Source organism: Tyto alba, unplaced genomic scaffold (genome assembly GCF_018691265.1).
Source record: "Tyto alba isolate M040663 unplaced genomic scaffold, T.alba_DEE_v4.0 Super-Scaffold_14, whole genome shotgun sequence".
Lineage (NCBI taxonomy): Eukaryota > Metazoa > Chordata > Aves > Strigiformes > Tytonidae > Tyto > Tyto alba.
Window position 1 is genome coordinate 18,667,587 of NW_024881276.1, and position 20,817 is coordinate 18,688,403.

A 20,817-nucleotide genomic window follows, 5' to 3' on the forward strand; every position below is an offset into this window, starting at 1 on the left:
AACATAACTCCCTGAAAACATCAAGGAACAGAAATCACTTTTATCTTCTTTCCTCTCATCTGCTGCGGGCAGCAGTGCTCACCTCTGGAGCTGGGGAAGGAGTTGTTCAGCTGCTCCATCACTTCCTCCAAACCTGTGCTTGTGTCCTGGGGAGGGCTGAGCAGCTCATCCTCGCCTGGAAAGCAAATCCACACCACTGCATGAGAGCCACTATAAAACCATCCGCTAACAGCTTGCTATTGCCTATGTCCTTCAGAAAGCTAAGGCTGTTCACTGAAACACATTTTCTGCTTAGTACACAATCAAAATTTTAAAGGTGAATTTTGCTGACTGTTATGTTTCTTTTTAAGGATCTAAGTGAAATTAAACAATTGATTTTAAACAATTAACACTGGCTTTAATTAGTAAACAGGAATTTAAGAAACAGCCTACTCTGGTAAAGAAGCGGGGTAAAATGTCTGCTCGGAACACTTAGTTCCATATGTGACACTTGTCGTTTCAGCTTCTCTTATTCTATTAATGGAAAAAGAAATTGCTGTTGTGAGTGCTGCTACTGAGCAGCTTTCTAATAATGCTGGATTCATGTTAGCACTGCTTTGCCTAGCTGCGTAAATCAGTAGAAACCCAGATTCTCATCTGCATCAGTATTCATACTTCTGACAGTTTAATTGCATCAGATTGGCGCTCCAAGAACATTCAATTGTACTGTAAAAGGGTTTAGTAGCAGTTTAATAAAGCGAAATACATTTCTCCCACTGAATAATTTCTATAACCTGATTATAGGGCATCAGCTTAATGGGAAATTCAATACAATTCATTTTTACTGGGGGTTTTTTGGTCATGGTTTCAGGTAACTAAAATCCCTATGTTGATTGTACTGTAGACCCTAACCTCCAATACAAATAAAGCACCTGAAAAAAGAATAAACCTAAAGGATATGCTTTGAGTGAGATTCTCCTTTTTCACTAGATTTCTTTTATCCCTATTAAAACACAAAAGCAATTTTGCCTGTTGTAATAACAATGAGAGGTACACCCTTATTTTGAAAATGACTATTGACCCTTTATTCTAACATGTCTTGCCCTACTCAACTTGAGTAATAAACTGCCTAATTTTCTGTCAGCAGTTACATTTTTTAAACACTGAGGTGCTCCATGGTAGTAGAATGCCTACTAAAAGAGATGCTAAAGGAACACTTCAGGACTGCATATATTTCCTATTATTAGGCTGAGTGTCGGCCTCACCTTAGGGCCAGGAGTTTCACAAGAGTTATTACTGACCAAGAGCAATTTTTCCCACTCCGGTACAAGAAGTGGGGTAAAGTGTCTGCAAGAAGCACTTAATTCATCTAAGCGATGGTTTTCGTATCAGCTTCTTTTATTCCATTAATGATCTAAAAATAGCTGCTGAGACTGCGCACAGTTCGTTCAGCTTTTGCCTGGTGCTGGGTTCGCACAAATCAGCTCACACCCTGAGTTACTGTCGCATCGCGTGTTGCCGCGACAGAGGCCCCTTAGCAGCAGTAATGTCCTTCCAGCCTCTGCGGGATGTCAAGGTGAAGACCCAGAGCAAGATCCTGCCACTTCAACCCAGGCTGAGTACCTTATCAGCAGAAAGACACCTGGCCCTAAAAATCAACAGAGGAGGGCTGTGGTTCTGTTGTCCTGGACAAAAAGAACCAAGGACGGGTACCAATTTCCAAATGTCCTGGAAAGTGATCATTCAAACTGAACTGTGTTGACCCTCTAAACTGCTGTATCTTTTATTTCAAATGGATTATTTATATTTTTTTTTCTCATTTCCATGATCATTCTGAGCATTTCCTTGTAAATGACAAAGTAAGACAGCAGCCAAGCAACCCAACAAAAGTAAAGACACCTTCAGATCTCAACTGCCTCTCTTTACCCAAAACAGTCTTCCCTATTTGTGTTTCTAGAAAAGGCTTGGAGAGCTGGGTGAGTCTCAAATATTCTGGTGATACCTGAATAAATTAAAGTTCAGCAACAGCCTCTTGGCTCACATGCCTCAGAGAACCTCCTCTGCTGCTACATCACTGGCGGAGAAAGGCCGAAGATCAGGACCTTCCCATTGGGACTCAGAAGAAAAGCTGAACCTTACCACCTGCTCAGGTGTATTGCAAATTATCAAGGGATAAGGTCTTCTATTTGTAAATTAGGATCTGAGCGGGTTGCTGCTTTTACAAAATGGCTGGACAACACTGCTGGTGGAACACCTTTTGCAGTAATCTCTCCTTGAGAAAGCAGAGAGACAGAGAAGTGCAGAGGGTCTAAATTCAAAGAAAAAGCAAAAACCCTAAGGTCTACCTTTCAGAAAGAAAAATACATAAAAGCTACCACTGCATTACCTCATTGCCTGAGAGATCTAGAGATCCTCAGTATTTTCTCAAAAATTGTGACTCCCTCATTACTGGGCACATGTTTGCTGCACGGGAGTGTTATTTACACCAGCGCTCTGGTTCCCGTCACTATTTAAGAATATTTTAAGTTGCACTTTAGAAAACTCTCAGACCAGCAAGCAAAGCCTTCTGGTGTGAAAGGAGACTTGACAAACTGAATTAATTGCAGTTTGTTAGCTCAGTTAGTAATTCTTTTTGAAAGCTCCGCTCCATGCTGCCAACAGTGTTGCTTTGCTGAGTCTCAACACGATCATACTGATAACAATTCAACATCTCACTGTCCTTCCACACATTGGCTCAATCAAACAAACAAAAAAACCCCAACTCATGTCTAAATATTGCTTTAAAAATATGCTTGTTAATTAATTAACTCCAGCCTCACAAATTAAATGGGAATAATGTTATATCAAGACAAAAGAAAAGAAGTACATTATTGTATTTTGTCCTACTAAAAGATAAAATATGAAACTACAAGACTTTTAATAATATGCCTGGGAACCCCTGTCTTCCTACGTTTTCCTGTGTATTTTAATTAACATAGTTTACGTGATGAAATTCACAGCATTTCTTCAGAAAGCCAATGCAAACTACTCCATCAATACATTTTGTGTATGCTGTGTATGTCCTAAATAGCAAAATATTTACTCTCTAGTAATACAGGTAAAGAAAGACCCAAATGAAATTGCTGTTACCTGTGACTGTACTCTTGCTCCCAAGATTTAACTTAAGCATTCCTAAAGGTACAATTTATTTCACATTTTTTTTGTTGTAGGGTGTACAGAACCCATCTTGATTGATACCAGCACAGGCTGACATTATTGCCTACACCTGGGATGAAAGAAAAAGCCCCTGACTGAACTGCGTCTCCCACAACAATGGCACTTGAGACACAGTAGAACGTCCCATCCCATTCAATTTCTCAGTCATTGACTCTTTCACTAACCACAGTGAAGAGAAAAGCTCTCACTTACGCCTCTCACTCCCCCCCCCCAAAGCCTCTCCCTAATACACATTAAATAAATTTCTGTGTATGAAGCTGAATATTACCATCAGACTTCAAATACTACCTTGTAATTTAAGCACATTTGCTTAAAGATGCTGCAACAATAGACTGCTTTTTTGCTAGAAGAAAATCCTTACTACTTGGTAATAAATACTTACTAATTATATAACAGATAGGAAATTAGGAAAATGCTGCAGAGCAGTTACTAAAAGCTCCAAAATAGTAATTCCAGCCTCTAGCTACAGAATATTATTACTTAACCTTACTCCACAACTCATATGATGTTCATTATCACATCTGATGTGATATTTAGAAAAGACATTAGATGAGCACTGCCTGTGAGTGACAGCTCAATCCCACTGATTGAGCCATGACGTATTAAAAGTAAGATCACATCAGTTATCATGGGGATGATTAATCCTGCATTTAATCTCTTTGCCATACTTAATACTATGTACATTTAAATCAGACATGTCATGCTTAAATAGCCAAAAGTCAGTTTAAATAAAATAGTTAGCTTTTTAGTGATATTTGTTTTCAGAAGTCAAGCTCTGGCTGAACTGTGTGTTCAATGTCAAAATATCCATGCTACTGTGTGCATCATAATCAAAAGCAGAAGCCTGACCCATAATGAAGATGTAAAGCGTAAACAGCCAGATAACAAAGAAGACCACTACAAATGTCTACTTCATTCTCATTTGAACTAAACAGGAGAGAAGAGTATTTCCTGTCTTTATAGATTTTTTTTTTTTTTGCTGGAAAATGAGACTATAATAATTTTTTATGAAAATCTGAACTTTTTTATCTTACCCATGGTTTCTGAAGTCTGGCTGCCAACTACACGGAGAAGCATTGGCTGACTGCTGTCTGACCTCTGCAAAGAGGTAGAAGGAGATGACAGTGTCGTACCATTCACCTTGGCATCTGCCTGGGGCTAAAAATTGAAGAAAAAAAGAAGAGATTGTTATTAACAGCTTAGTACAGTTGCACAAACCTTTATATCTCTGTATTTTTTAGTTAGTCCACCAATACACACAATTTTCGGTGTGTAAGTAAATATATCCATGCAAACAATGGATTTGAATTCTGAATAAAAAAAAGGAAGAAGACTAAATAAGGACACCAAAAAATTATTTCACCTTCTCACTTGCAAGCCTGTAGAACAATTTAATATTTTTCTGTGACTAGCCTCTACAGCTATGGTTCCTTGGTATGTTGTTGTTATTGATAACACTTCATGTTCTGTTTGGAAAACTACAGAGATCTGGAAGAAAGGCCTGAGGACTCACCTGCTCCAGCAGCTGCCTCAGCCTGTGCAGCTGTGACTCCAGCTGTTTGTTGTGATCCTCCAGAATCTGCATCCTGGCCTCCAGGCGGCCCTTGTGCTGGCGAAGCAGCTTGGCTTCTGCAATGAGCTCAGCATCCCGGGGGCTCTGCGGGGAAACCGGCATCATCTCCGGCGGGGACGGCAGTGGAGACAGTCCCTTGTGGTCGTGCTGTTGCTTCAAACGGTCATACTCTGCTTGCAAGTTTCTGTTGAGAAGTAACAAGGTGGTAAAAGCTTTTTGAAGCCGAATGGGCCGGTGAGAAGGCACCTCCTCTCGTAGTGGTGTGATGCGCCTAACTACAGTGGGGCAGGGGCTGACCTGCACCACCGGCCCTTCATTCTGCCGAGGCCACATGCGAGTAGGCACCTCGCAGATCTGCACGGAGCTGGTGTTACAGGGACTGGTGGCACAGGCAGTGCCTGAAGGCTCTCTGCGTCACCAGAATTCACAGTTAATGCCCTCCCAGGGCGCAGGACGGGGAAGGCCGGCTGGGCTCCTGACGCCCTCCCCACGCCTGGATACGGTCTGTCCCAGCCTCAGCCTCCCCTCTGCTCCCGGAGTATCACCCTTCCTAGCAGAAGTCGGACTGCCCGTTCACTTCCACGCACGGATACACTCGAGGAGTAATTAGAGCTAGCGGAGGACTTTGAGTGATCAAAGCACTTCACAAACACTAATCAAAGCGGGCGCCACCTGGCCGGCCCCTTTTACAGATGAGAAAGCTAAGACAGAAAGGCAGCCACACAAAAAGTCAGAGCAAATCACTGAACTCAAGAGTTCATTTGCAACTCTGCTGTCAGTCAGTACATCTGCCTCCTCTCTTCACATTTGTAGCTGCATTTCCAGCCTAGCTCTAAAATTACTAACCTAATATGAGGAAGAGACAATCTAGTGAGCCAATCTGTTAGGCTCTACTGCACTAACTTTTGGGGCTATAATTTCCATCTTCATTTGGACTGTCCTGTCTGGAGTGCTGCAGCCTACTGTATCTTAATGGCATTGCTAAGCTTGTTCTTTTATTCTGTAAAACTCCAGTTTTACTTCAGTAAAACACTCCACAGATTAATAGGATCTATAGCGGTCCACATGAAAAAAACCTACCAAGTAGGAAGAGCACAGAAGGTAGGAAACTGACACCCTGTTAGGGGTAACACAGTCCAAAACCTCAAAAATAGTAACTTGTAACAGAAACTTTGTAGGCAAGGGAGGCCTAATAAACTGCACTGGGATTCTGTTGCTATGATGTTCCTTTACAGCTTCCCAGAGGGGGGAAAAATGGCTCGATGCTCTGGGAGTTGCTTACTCATCACAAGCAGTGACCCAGATTTTATTTTTTCCAACTTGCTCTTATTTGAGGTTGTGAGAACAGGCACATTTTGCCATTTCTGCCTGCAAACGACAATACACAGGGACAGTTTGACCTGGAGGCTTAATAGCACCTCAGAAACCTCCCAATAAACGACAAGAACAAGAACTAAAGCAGTACGCATCACTTCACATGGATAAGACAGCTACACCAAGAACAAAGACAGGCTACTAATTGTTCTTCAAATATCCTCGTGCCCCTCAGTAGCTGCATGACGGATGCCTCCTAACCTGGGACTGTGGCACCCCCTCAAAACATGATCCTTAAGGGATGTGTGACCTACACGATCCCTCTGCAGAAGCTTTAAAAGGTTAAAAAAAAGGGTTGATCATTCTTCAGGTTGTTCCAAAATTCAAGGTTTCCTTCTCTAAAACACACACGAAAAGGGAAGACTATGAAGAGGTTTTTTCCAAATAAGGTTTTTGTTTTGTTTTGTTTTAATGAAATACAGAGTTTCAAGTCCATGAAAATTATCTGGAAAAAAAGAAAGAAGGGCTATACTGGGTGTTGCCTTCCACATAACTTAATGTCTTCTGATAATTCTAGCTGAATGAACTGGTGAATAATTAATAAAAACAGAAAAGGGAATAGGAATGAGCATGACAACAGTATCACACGCGGTCTTACCGCAGACTAAAGTTTATACAAGATTGATCATTAAGCTTGTTTTTCACAAAGTCTGTACATAGTGGCTATCACAACCCCGTGAGGAATTTCCCAGATGTATGATACAGGCAATACTCTATAAACAGCAGACTCAAAAGTTTGAAGGGCTGTAAAGCAAAAGATAAGGTATCACCCTAAGGGAAACTAAACGCACTCAGTCATACTTACAATATAATCAGGTACCTTGCTACAAAGAAATCTACAATTACTGCCTCAACGATCAATACAGAAAAGTCCTTCCAGTAACTATGGTACTGAAAAACAAGTGAGACCCAGGGAGTAATTGAGATAAAAATGCCTTCATGCCTGATACCAAATAGTTAAAAAACTCTTTCTGAAATCCTACAGCAAAAAATAAATTGTAAAGGCTATCACATATTATCCAAGCAGAGATATGTCTGAATTTGTGGGCTCTGTAATTCAACACAGTAATACCGTTGGAACAAAGAAATGCCATTTTGAAGGATGCATGTGAGTTTGCCCACAACACCTGTGTCACTGAGTTTTCCAGCTGCACCTTTTCAGTCCAGCTGTCCTTGGTCCAGAGAATGGAGACTCATCATAGCAAACACTTTCAGAGCCGTAAGAGTGATGCAGAGTGAAAACTAAAATTAAAGAAGAAAGAAAGAATTCAAAACCCGCTGTAAGAATATCATAGGAGAGGGAACAACTGGCTCTTATTCCTAACTCTGGAATAGTTTTATGCTGTGTGGTGCTGCTGCATGCCAAGCATGCATGGCACTGCCCAGAGCCCTCAGTGTAAAGCCTCCGTGCCCCAAGGAAAGGCACGCTCTGACATTTTCAGCATGAAGTGGGACGTAATAGAAAGGGGAGATGAAAGCATAATCCTCTCTAAATGAGTGCAACTGAGCAAGCACGGGCAGTACTGGGAAACCTAGCCTCCCTTAACCATAGCTCAGGCTGGGTGACTTTTACATCTGGCTGTCGCAAACAAAGCAAGCTGCTGTATCCTCTGATCACTGGGAAAATACATTCTACATCAGTAAGAGGAACATTCAAAGAAAAACGCCACATATTCAATTTTCTATGCTTGCACCTCTGTGAAACATTCATGAAGAAAAGTAACAGAGGAAGCATGCAACGTAACCTTGATTTATGCAACTGTAAAGATCTGGGTAGTAAAGAGCTCATTAGTTATTAATCACATCTATCACTGGCAGCATTAATTGCCTGGTGACAGAAATCCTAGTGGACCCCATTCGCTGAATAGTCCTCTCAGAGACAATTGAGAATTTGTGAATTCATGTTATTTTTAATCTCCCTACAGAAAGTCACTGGCCTGAGGAAATGGACAAAGCTGGTAACTTAACCACCTACCCCTTTCCCTCACTACAGTGCCAGTGTTTACTCATGATGCTTCACACTCAGAAGATCTAGTTCCCCTTCTTCAGTGCCAAAATAAACACCAAAAGGGGCCACAGCATGTTTAGAAATGCATCGCTTTCTCGCTATTGGCAACTACACAGAAGGAACTTATTTGAGAAGGCCATTCATCAGTCTCCAGATTTGAAGCAACACCATAGCTGCATGGAAACAGGACAGCTTTGAGATTTGGGGTGTTAGTGGTTCTCCCGCGGCACACAGCCCAGTACGGTCCCAGCGCAAGTCAGGAAAGCAAAGGAAAGGCAAATAGCTCTGGCTGGAGATCTCACTTACTGAGTTCTTGTTACAGGACAGCTAGGAGCTGGGAGGAAAACAAGAGAACACGAGAGAAGTCTCCCTTTTACAGGATTACATCAGTGACCTTGATTCAACTAAAATATTAGGAAATGTTCACTTTCTTTAGTCCTTAAAATAGCAGGAAATTATTTTAATTCTTTGCAAAAAGTTCTGAGTCTCAACCCATATGCTTTCTATTTAATGCTAGTCCAGCACATCCTAGTCAGTATAACCTATCCTACAGTACAACCTATGCAATGTACCGTTTTAGATGGACACCAAAAATCTGCCTTCTCTGCTTCTGAAATATATTCGCTATTAGGGAAATTTCAAAATGTTTCTGGGACAGTTTTATAATTGAGTTGTTCTCTTATATTGCAATATAGTAATAGTGCCCTCCACAGCAAGATTATGTCTATCAAATACATGAGAAACGGTCTTATCAGAATATTCCAAGAGATGTAGAACTAAGTATGAGTCTGAAGGCCTAATATGCAAAGTAAACATTTTCACCAGTTGAAAATATTCTCTAAAATGCTCACATTTTAGCAAATATAAATTATTTAACAGTCAGATTTTAGTAATAAATTATTGAAGGAAGTCATATTTGCAAGCCACAAAAGCACCATGGTCTCAAAATGCTAGCAGATAAATAATAAATATCTAACAAGAGGTCCTTGGAACTGGAAAAAAAAAGAAAAAACAAAAACCAGTCAGAACTGCGTCACACCTAGGTGAGTTTGTAAATTGGATAATATATTTCGGAAGAATTCAAAATAAGCAGAAGATCTTTTTAAACTGTCCAGAAGCAAAACCTCAGAATTACAATTTCAAAGAGTCTTTTTCATTTAAGTAACAAGACAAGATGGAAGTATTTGCAGACCAGAAACTGCATCTGAAAACCAAATGGAGGTCAGAATTCAATAAAGAGCTCAAAAGAGACAAAGAAAAGTCAAAACACGAAGCAAGAAGGAGAAACGCTTTTTTGAAAAGCATGAAACTGTGGAGAGCGGAAGAAAAAGAGGAGTAACAACAAAGTGTTTTGAATATGGTAGTACTGCTTCTTACTGGTACTTGCTGCAGCTTTCCCCAGAGCTGCTGAGAAGTGACTGCATGTGCTGAGTCTAACTGTAAAATAATACAAGACAGAGCAGAGAGAGCTAAAACTTCACTGACAAAAATCATCAGAAGTGTATGCAACAAAAGTTGTCTCAACATCAGCAGGAAAGGATGACTGTTTAGCTAACACGGCTAGCTGCCCAGCCACTCGCACCGCATCCAGCTCAGCCCCAGCAAGGAGACACGCTCCAGCAACAAGGCCCGGGGTATTTACAATGGAGATCAAACAATCTGGGTGCTTTAAGGCTGGGTTGAGGACTGGCCGGACACAACGTGCTTTGCATCATGTTCAGCTCATTTCCAAGCAACAGATTCACCAAGTCTTCATGCTGCGGCAGTAAACAACGTTTACTTGGAGGACGTTTTTAGGATCAGCATGGGAAGGAATACGTGTTCACCCATTGAAACCGGGTTCACACAAGAAAGTAGCTCCCAGGTTGTTGATTACCTTTGGCAACAGCCAAAAAAGGTCTGCACAAACTCAAAGCAGGAGAAAGACTAGAAAATAGAAATCTAAAGGGACAAGATTTTTTAAAAGGTAGATAAGCTATACAAACTGCTCCTGACTGACCCTGTCTGGATGGCTTCTTTTTCTAACCAGGAATCAGTGTTTCCTCTGTAAAATCATAGTTATCTGACCGTAACAAGCCATCAGGGCAAAAGTTGTTCATTTCTGAGCACCCGCCTTACATTTTAAATACAAGTTATTTATAGCGGCTTGCAGAGACAAAAGTCACGATTTTGTCATAATCAATGAAAATCACAGCAGTGTGACCTCCACGCTGTCCTGCAGAAACAGACCTTGCCCCTGCTGCACTGAGAGCTGAAGCGTCCACAAAAGGCAAGGCTGCCGGTAGTGGCACCCCGTCCCTACCTGAGCCTCTAACAGTACAAATGAGAAAACAACAGGCTATAACCAAGCTTACAGTCTACAGCTCTTGTTTAATCCAGGATTAGCAATCTTAAAACCAGGTATTTTAAAAGTGTAATTCCTGTCAGAAATCTTTTAATATGCTATTCCTTGTTAGCAGTTGTTCTAGTAAATACAGCTCACACTGAAATGTAAGGCATAAACCCCAAAAAGGAATTTTTTAGCCTATTTAGCTGTCTAACCTCAGGTTATACTGATGTTCACATACTACATTCCTAATCTAAACTGAGGCTGTTTTAAAAGCCATCCTCCTTTCTGGTGGGCATTTTCTATACAGACATAAAAGCATAATGATATTTTTTACTTCTTCCTAGTGCTGTCTAAAAAACTAACACCCCCTCCCCTGAAAACTAAGCTATTTTACTATATGTACAGTACTAGTTACACAGTATTTCTTAACTGCAGAGGTCCTGTATACAAAGTTATCATGGCTTATTTCAAAAGACTGAGTTTCCTCCACTTCAGAAAGTACTTGGGCTTTATGTTCTGTGTAGTAGGAAGTCTGGGGTTTGTTTCAAACAAAATCTCACTGCTGTTCAGAGAGCGAGAGTTTTGTTTACTGCAGCTTTCTGTCCAAAACAGTCCTCATCCTTTATGCCTATTGATCCTCTACATTCTCCCAAATCCTCCCGATAAAAGCGTGTGCTGGAGCCACTGTAATTGATTAGTACCATCCAAAGAAGACTTATGCATGGAGAGAAGATCTATGACACTGCCAACTCTTGCATTATTTTCCTGACATGCCTAAGTTAAATGATTACTGCATTAAACCCTCAATGTAAACAAAAGTACCTAGCTCTTAAAGAAGCAAGAAAACAGAACATGAAAATGCCAACAGACTCCACCATAAAAGCTGAAGATGTCAGAAGGCAATCAAAACCAAGGTTTTTGTAGAACTAAATGATTTCTATCTTATATTCTGAGTTTGGTAGTTCATGGTTGCAATTACGAATCTGCCAGGGTCAAGGTCTACCAGTTTTTGTGCCGATGGCCCAAGACTCCAGAGTACTGTGGAAAGAGGACTGCAGTGTTGTGATGCTGCAAGAATCCAGCTGGGTTGGTATTCTGTGATCAATGAAGATAACATTGATTAAACTTGAAACTAAAAGTGGTAAATGATAGTTGGTATTGAAAGGCTAAAGAAGTGGCAACAAGCAACACCACAGAAATAGAAAGAAAAGACAGCCCACCTTTTAACCACTATGAAAGTACTCATGAATGCAACGCATTTTAACCCTAAAAATTCTATCAAAGTGAATTCTATCTAACTGTATAGTACAGTTATTTCACAGATTCTTCACTTCAAGTGAATTGAGATAATTTCAAAACTTTCTGTATGCCAGTGACCAACCTTTTTGAGAAAAGCCTGTCTTTCCAAGAACCTCCACCTGTCTCTTCCAGAAAGGGATGCAGTAATCTCCACACCCTTCTCTCACTTAATGTTAAGATAAAGTAACACTGGTATGAAGCTCGTTAATATCATGAAAATAAATGAAACAGTAGAACAGAAGGAAATGTTGTAAAACACAGCCAGCAGAGCTTGTCACAGGTGGCACCGTGATTATTAGGTGACCCATGTATGCCTTTGAAGCTTGCTATCTTGGGAGTTTCTGTGAAAGAACAGTGCTGATTCATTGCCACACTGGAAGTGGGAATGATTTAATGATGACAGGATGTCAGCTTCATCCCTTACAGAGAGAAAGATTTCCCCTGGCCTCACAACACACACCCAAGGGCTGCGGCAGCGGGCGGCAAAACCCACCTGTTTTCCTCCTCCAGGTCCGCGAGGATTCTCTCCAGTTCCCCTCTTTCCTCACTCTCCAGAGAAATCAGGATCTGGGCAGGGCTTCGGGGCTGGCTCAGGGGGGACTCCTGGTTCAGGCTTTGGCAGTAGTGCTGGATTAGCAAGTGTTCATCATCGCTGGAAAACAGAGGAGGATAAAACAGGCTGTTCCCTTCCTCATTTTTAACTTTGCAGTGAATATGAGGAGATGATTCACTCCCAGTCTCTCATTTCTTACAGAGATTTGTTGAACTTTTTGTAACGAACAGCACAGCAGTGTACCTTAAAGCAAAATCTGCTGAACTGTTTCACTTAGTCTCTGCTAATTTCCCTTCTCTGCAGAGTCCGCCTCTTTTCCACTCTGCTTCTCAGATACCTACAGCCAAGTTTTGCCACAGCTGACAACCTCAGCTTTCCTCTTTTGCCTAACTTCAATTAGGAATTTTCTTGAGATAAAGGGCCATCTTCTGCTGCCTGATCTGTGCTGTGCAAGGGTCATTCAAGCAAAGGCATTTATTTTTACACCTACAAACTCTCCTTATGTAATAAAGGTGTCCTTTATCTATTTGAGTCTATAAAATTGTAAATGAGATGAAACAAATATTGACTTATTCTAATGAAATTACACTATTTTTCACTGAGGTGGTGTTTGTTTTTTTTTGTATTACAAGTCATGTACACTGTCAGAATACAAATATATTCTATTTAATATACATGATCTCTTTCTTACTTCTATTGCCCCCAGATCTGTCCAGCATTTGAAACAGAAACATCTCTGAAAGAGAAAAGCAAATCCAATTCTGAAGCACTTGACCACCTCCCAGAATTATATGGGTGTTTTAGGTGCTAAGCAGATGCATTCACATCCTAAGGTATACAAATAACACCAGTAGTAACTGTGAGAAACCATGGAAGGATTCTCTTGATGCCACAAGTCAAGGACAGGAGAAAATGACACTGCTATTGGAAATCTTGTTTTTCTGGTAGTATGTACTTACAACAAAATTCAGTCTAGTTTTTTTTCCATTACATTTGTAATCCAGAATTTAACAGACATTTTGAATAGCTGTTACTGTTAAAAAATTAGAATGTTTCTTGTTTCCATTTCATTCCTGAAATGTTAATGATGTCATTTTATAGACTGCAGGAATGCTAAAGCAATGTAGAGCACATTAACATTAGTTCATAAAAGGGAAATATTAATTTTCCACAACAGGCATCTTTTCCTTTTCCTAAGCAAAATTTTAAATAACTTTATAGTTTTCATGAAACACTTCAACTGTGATTTCCTTCAAACAACCGCTTTGCATTTATAAATATCCTTATGCATCATAAATGAATCAACAATGAAAAGTGACATAACGACTGCAGTGTAATGTCACTTTGCAAGACATACTTTTTTTTGTGTGATTTTCAGCCTGCACGTATTTTGTATACATAATTGCAGTGACGCTAAATATTGAAATGTTTTGTGGTATATATACACATATTATGTCTTTATTTCCCTCCTTCCGTGTCTCCATCTATTGCTTTAACTGCAATTACAAGCCTGATAATAAAAAACCCGTAAGAATGTCAACAAATAATATTTAAGCATAACCTGACAGACAAAACTGAAAGAATTACAGTTGCTAATTCATGGGCAGCTTTGATTTTGCTGCAATTTGTACCTGGATCGTATTTCTTCCAAAATTCAGAATGTACAGATTTATTCTCATTGTATAGCACAAACTGAGTAACAAACTGGATAGTCAGTGGTTACCTTATTAACCGAATCATATTAATACAACTTTCAATTAACCAGAGGATGAATTGAACAGTAAGGCCAAAGTGTAGTACACAAGGTACTGCTTACGTATGATTTTGTGACTAAGGACACTGAAGTATAACAGGGGGAAGAACAGGAAATTCCATATATAATAGCATTACTACTATCCACAACAATACAAAATTGATATACAAGTAGGAAACGAAGTTTTCAGTAACTGCATGAAACTACGCTGACATTGTGTATGCATTTGTTTTGAGGTGTCATTTTAACTTTTTCCTTTTTGAACCAATATATTAAAGCAATGTACTTGTAAAAGGGATTTTCTTTCAAAGTTGGTAGGTAACAATGCTATCACGTCAAAAGAGAAGCTATCTCAAAACAAAGAAACGGCTTATTACTATCTGAAAACAACTCACAGGCTCACAAACAACCTTATAAAATACTAATATGATTTGGAATCTCAATTTAAGTGAATGAAAACTGGCCAGAGTACTGTGCTTTAAAGGAATGCAACAAATTTAATAAAAAGAAGATTCTGTCTGAATTTTCAAAAAAAATCCACTCCTTAAACTGTGATAAGGATAAAATTATGTAGAACAGAAAAAAATACTTTTAGAGAGTTTGGGATTTGAGTTTTTTTCATATTAGATTGATCTAGAATCTGTGCTATGGCTTCTTCTACAGTTAATTAACTAAGACCAAATTTTCAAGCATGATAGTGACTTATATGCTTCTATCGTGTTTTCAGAAATATTACTCAGTCAGTTTTCTAGTTCTATGTCCTTCCATTCAGAGAATAAACAAAATCAAGAAAATAATGAGAAAGGGGAAATACATTATTGTGTCAGAAAAACACAAAAAGCTCTTGCTGTGACATTAGAGTGTTTTTTAAAATTTAAACTTTTATTTATGACTTTACATTTAAAGCAGTACAACGAATGCCTGTCAGTGATCTGTCCAACTTAAAGTTTACTACTTCTAATATTTCACGGTGAGGATGAGTCCCTCCTGGCTTACACCTGCAATGTATTTTGGGTATTTGTAAACCAAAGATTTCTGTTTAGCCCCAATAAACTTTTGAATGACACTTTGCCCACAACAGTTTCTAGCTTACAGCGATTTAACCATGACTAAGCTTGCAGTACAGGTAGAAGGGTTATCTTTCTATCTTTGCCCTTAAAACACACCAGATGATGAGCATTTTTTCCAAGTAATATGGGAACCATTTGCTGAATAAGTCAGTAATTTTTTGGAAGAAATTAGTAATTTTAATTTTGAAGTTATCAATCTTCTGTTGCATAAATTTGATACTAGGCTATAAGCCATAAATCTAGATATTACGATACAAATTGAAAGATCATAGGTCCATCAGTAAATTGAACCAGATGCGGTACACGGCCATGCAAATTCAGCACTACAGAATTTCATTACAAGTTATTAACCTTCACAAGAAAACATGTCAAAAATATTAAAACAGCCTACTTACATGCTCTCATTAGGTGAAATACTGTCATTTAGATAAGAACCATTGGTGTTCTCCATTTCTGCTAGCCTGTGGAAAAAGAAACAAGACTCATTAAAATCAATTATGTTTTCCATAAACTTCATTTGCGCTAACATTCTTGAAAGAATTCAAGAGCATGATGTTTTTGATGAATTTGAAACTCAAATTATTTACACTCACTGTTGATTACCAGAAAGTTTTACAATAAGCTATCGCAAAGGATTGTTTATTCATTACGACCTGGCTAAACTCACTTCTAAGTTTTCAAAACTTTCTCTAAGGTTATATTCCACTCTTCATGATTAATTAATTCCACAATCAAAGAAAAGCCTTAAGATGCCAGAGGATTACACAAATTGCTCTGTACCTGGCAATGTCATCATCAGAGCTGTAATGATCAGTTATTTCTCACTGGTTTTCAACACTCAGCCCCTCCTAAATGTCCTGCATAATTCAGAAACACCTCTCCTAATCAAGTGATATTGTGGGAGAGAAAGACTAGGCTGGAATAACTATTTTTCATTACCTCAACCCTTGTAAATTTGCTTGCCCAGTGGAAAAAAATTTCATATTTGTGCAATTAACCCACTTTTTGATTCTTAAGAGCAGTATGAAAGCAGACAAATTAACTAAAGAAGTGATATACCACTATTTTAATCCTCCAAACCAAGGAAAAATTCTGTTTGTGGTATTCCATGTGAATTACTTAACATTAAAACAGCACTCAAGATTCACATACAGTTTGGAGGTTTCTGCTCTTCTGATTTGTATGATTACACCATATTAAAACAACACCCTATGCAGAATCATAGAATGGTTTGGGTTGGAAGGGACTTTTAAAGGTCATCTAGTCCAACCCCCCTGCCATGGGCAGGGACACCTCCCACCAGCCCAGGTTGCTCAAAGCCCCATTCAGCCTGGCCTTGAACCCTTCTGGGGATGGGACATCTACCACCTCTCTGGGCAACCTGTTCCAGTGTTTCACCAGCCCCATCATAAAAAATTTCTTCCTTATATCTAGTCTGAATCTACCCTCTTTTAGTTGAAAACCATTACCCCTTGTCCTACTGCAACAGGCCCTATTCAAAGTCGGTAAACTGAGTGCACAGATTAACAAAGACCCCACAGGACCTAAAGGCCACTTCAGACCACATATGTGCTTTGGCATGCAAGTTAGTTGGCAGGCTGGTTAACAGCAATCACAGACGATGCTCTGCATCCCAGAGCCTGGAAAGCAAAACCCCAATCCCTATGTTTCTTTAAGCAGCGCTCAGGTAGCAGCTAGCCTCTGGGATCTTTTTTTTTTTTTTTTAAAAATGGTTGTTTAGAGAAAGATCTGCCTAACGTCCAGCTGGTCTCATACCTGCTAGCATAATGTTCAATGCGTGAATGAGTATCATCATGTGAAAGCTGAGGGGACGAGGCAGGCCTATAAGGCAGAAAACACTGATTAATCACAAACAATACCCCCTTAAAAGTAAAAAGACACTTAGCTATGCCTATACCCTCACATCTCTACGCCTTATGCTTATGCTACGTTTGATAAACAGAAAGTTACAACTCCAGGCGCTGTGTGTGCCTCCTCAAGCCATCATCGGTGCAACACTTTGTGGTACCACACTGGGGATTTTGACCATTTTGCAATCCATCTGTTGCAACGACTCCTCTTCACACCAATCCCTGAAGAACCCTTTTCCAAAGGATTTATAGAAGCGCTTTCGCCCCGGTTTTCCCTTCACACCTGCCTCCTTCATTGGTAATGCTGTACCACACGCAGCCCTGCGCCAGCTGAGAAAGCCCTGCTGGGAACCTCTCCTCTGCCTCCCGCCCAGCTCCAGTGCCTGCTCCCAGCACGTCCCACTTAAAAGAGCCTTTAAGGACTACTCCATGAGCAACTAGAAATAAATACAAGAAACATAAAATGTCTGAAATGAGCCTTTAATAACACACTGCAGACACTGATGATTTTGCCTAGCATTTTTCCAGAGTTGCAATCTGAACCATAGATCAGTGTGTTATACAGGAGGACACTGTCAACTATTCTGGGTTTTCTGCCTGACAAATCAGATGGTATGAGGTCCTTTTCACTTTTTTGTTGATGAAAACAATTCATGGGATTTTTCTCATCAGTTAGAGCATTGTTTCTTAGAGCCTCTACTCTGGAAAACGTCACCACTGAATTATGTTGCCTATGCACTTCAGAGAGCACCCTTTGCTGCCATGTGGGATTTTGCCAATCTACACGTATCAGGAGGTGCTGGAATAACAAAAAATGATGCAGCTTCCCAAATTGCATGGCAATTTCTTATTTTAGGTATTACTTATTTCAACTTCTCTGCTGACTCTCCTTCTGGAACTCCTGACTGATGAAGGACTTTGCCCCCATTTTAAATTGTCAGATAGCATGGTTCAGGCTGGGTCTGCCCAAAGGGGATTGCACCACATTACAAGAACAGCTAAATTTTGTATTTATTGTTTATAAGACAAAACTGTAATAATCTTGTGGTTCATACTGCTCCTGTGTTAGGAGTTTCATAATTCTGCAATAAATCTACTAGATGGGTCATCTTCCAGTTTTCTAATCAGACTGCAAAGGGCTCTAGAAAATGAGGATCCTTCAAAATTCAGAGACCTGTATGCTGGATACACAAAATTCATCATTATTAATGCCTCTTTTCTCAGATCAGCAAAGTTTTTCTCTTTAAGACATTACAGGCCAAATACCACAAATCTCATTTTGTCTGAAATGAGCTTTGGCCTCTGACAGTACTTTTAACCATGTTCAAATATTACCACAGCACTCCAAAGGATAAATGCTCAGTTCACAGAGCTCCTCAGTACAGTGGAGATTCATGTGGATGGGCAATGGCTTCTCTGCAATGTGATATCCTATTTTGTGTAAGAACATCTACACTGAAGGGACAGGAGGGGAAAAGGATACAATTATCTAGAGCAGTAGACTATGGAGCAAGATAATAATGGTTTTCTGATAAACTGATACCATCCCCATTTTTTTATTTGTTTGACATGCAGTAGATGTTAAACTGGTCTAAGCTGGTACTGTTAATGAAAGAAAAGGTCCTGGTTTCAATGCACACACAAACATTGCTCCTAATACTATGCACAGACTAGGAAAACTGTGTTATAAGTAGCTTTACTTTTCAGCTGTATCATTCTCCTAGTCCCTCTTACCCCTGGCATTGCAGATGAATTTGTACCAGAATGAAGGAAAGTTCAGCACTTGGTTGGGACCAACTGGGTAATGAAGAGATATCCCTTTTGGCAGTACTGCAAGGCAAAAGATGGGCCTGACTGCACCATTGCACACTTGCTGCCTGCAAACTAAACTTCAACTTCAGAAGTGAACAAGGTGTGGTTTTATATATATATATATATATATATATGTGTGTGTGTGTGTGTGTGTGTATGTATGTTTTAAAGACAACACAGAGTTGTGTAACTTGTTGAAGCTGATTCTGTCTCTCCATCAACTGCAGGCAGGGGATGAGGCTACATTTCCAGGTTTGCCTCCGTTTCAGAACATAGTGCATTGGAGATCTACCTCAAACAGCTTTAAAAATGTTTGCTTAAGAAAGCAAACCTGTTGAGAAGCACTGCAGCCTTTGTGTTGAGTTTAGCTGCTCACAGATACACTTTTGCCAGTATCTGAGCAAGCCTGAGAACACCTGTGCTGCACTGCAGGCAGTTGTGCAGACATACTCTTAGATGACCATCTGTGGTAGAGCTCACCGTCCTTCCTTTCTGAGCACACATACTCAGCCCACCTAATCTGTTTGAAAAGTCAGCAAGGTGGATGAGAGACATAACTGATATTTAGCCAAGATAACCATCCCTTTTACAAGGACTCCACATTTGCATTGCTCAAGCTGGGCTCTGCAGAACCAGTCTGGGGAATTCCAGTCAAGTGGCGATCGAGTGGCAAACACCACCTCCTGCAACTCCCTGAACCCCCAGAGACCTGGCTGGGAGGACGAGGGCACTTCTCTTGCTGTTCAGTATTTTAGTTGATGCTTCTTGAAAGTGCAGAATCAAGTAAATCGTATTTGTGCCATGGACAGACCACAGTCCAAGTTAAAAGACGCATTCTTACAAAAAATGTGACCTGGCCCTTTAATGCCTGGCAAGCAGAATACCTGTGCAAAATACTGGATAATAAGCAGTCATAATCACTAACCTAACAAAACGTATATACATACGTATTTATAAACATGTATACTATGTGTTGATGTCAGGATAGCACTAGCATTGCTGAACACTGCCAGGTTATGGTCTTCTGGAGTACTTTGAAGATTACCAGAAAACTGGCATGAAAGCAGCAGAGAAAGGCAAGATCTTAGAAAATATGGGAAAGTTTTATGATAATCAGAGTAAGAAGTTTGACTGCCGAAGTTGAAATCAGCCCTGTAACCCAGAAACAGCTTTAAACCTGGGTAGCCCAGTAACTTGTTTTCTAAGCCCAGTGGTCTAGCACAAAGGAAGTGAACAAAGGTAGCAGAAAAAAAAATGAAGAGCAATTCTTTCCAGCCACTATTAATTTTGTAATTTTCTGCTTTCTTGTCAGACCAGATGAAAGGATTATGCTTAGGAGGATACCTGAGTTGGTCTGATAAAAGGTGCAACTTCTCCGTACAAACCCTGCTGCTCAGTATTTCTCAAGTTTTCTTAAACTCCCTGTAGTACGTGACACCAAAGCTTTTGTGTAGGCCATGTACCATGATGTTATTACTGTAAGTAACTAGAATTAAGCATGTTATGGCAGCTTAATTTCATGTTATGTCACACACAGCAATGGCATTCCATATTATCCAAGCTTTCTGTAAACGTTACTTTTAACTTTGCAATTGCTCTAAAGGGTAAGAAATCTAGATCCACAACTGAGTATATAGTATGCTGCAATTATCCCCAGATGCATTTACAAACAAAAGTGCATCTTAAAGTTCAAAGTCCTTATATTTCTGTTTGGCTCCAGACTTTTGGTGTATTCTGTGGGTGAATCCTCAACCATATGAGGTCTGAAGTACTAGATGTGTTTATAGAGGCAGAGCACTTCCCAATGGTTTGTGCTCCAAATGAAAATTATAAATCAATATTACAATGTGTACATTTCACTATTGTTTATTCTACCAAAAATTCAATGAAGGTGCAAGCCATATACATTTCACCATATAGAAATATATAAAATTCTATTTATTAGTTTCTCAGTAGTTATCAATATATGAAGTAAAAATA

At 39.7% G+C, this 20,817-nt stretch overlaps 1 protein-coding gene across 25 annotated transcripts in view; it reads right to left on the reverse strand.

Moving 5' to 3' along the window:
* DMD (dystrophin) overlaps positions 1-20,817 on the reverse strand; it is a 1,076,492-nt gene that overhangs the window by 15,673 nt on the left and 1,040,002 nt on the right. For 24 of the 25 annotated variants that reach the window (XM_042788288.1, XM_042788292.1, XM_042788293.1 and 21 more), the window contains 6 exons: positions 16,931-16,996; positions 15,550-15,615; positions 12,272-12,430; positions 4,709-4,952; positions 4,230-4,353; positions 83-175 (listed from right to left, as the gene is read on the reverse strand). In XM_042788288.1, the coding sequence (XP_042644222.1) occupies positions 83-175; positions 4,230-4,353; positions 4,709-4,952; positions 12,272-12,430; positions 15,550-15,615; positions 16,931-16,996 (752 nt within the window). The remainder of the gene's footprint in view (positions 1-82; positions 176-4,229; positions 4,354-4,708; positions 4,953-12,271; positions 12,431-15,549; positions 15,616-16,930; positions 16,997-20,817) is intronic. The other variant, XM_042788291.1, reaches the window with a different exon arrangement.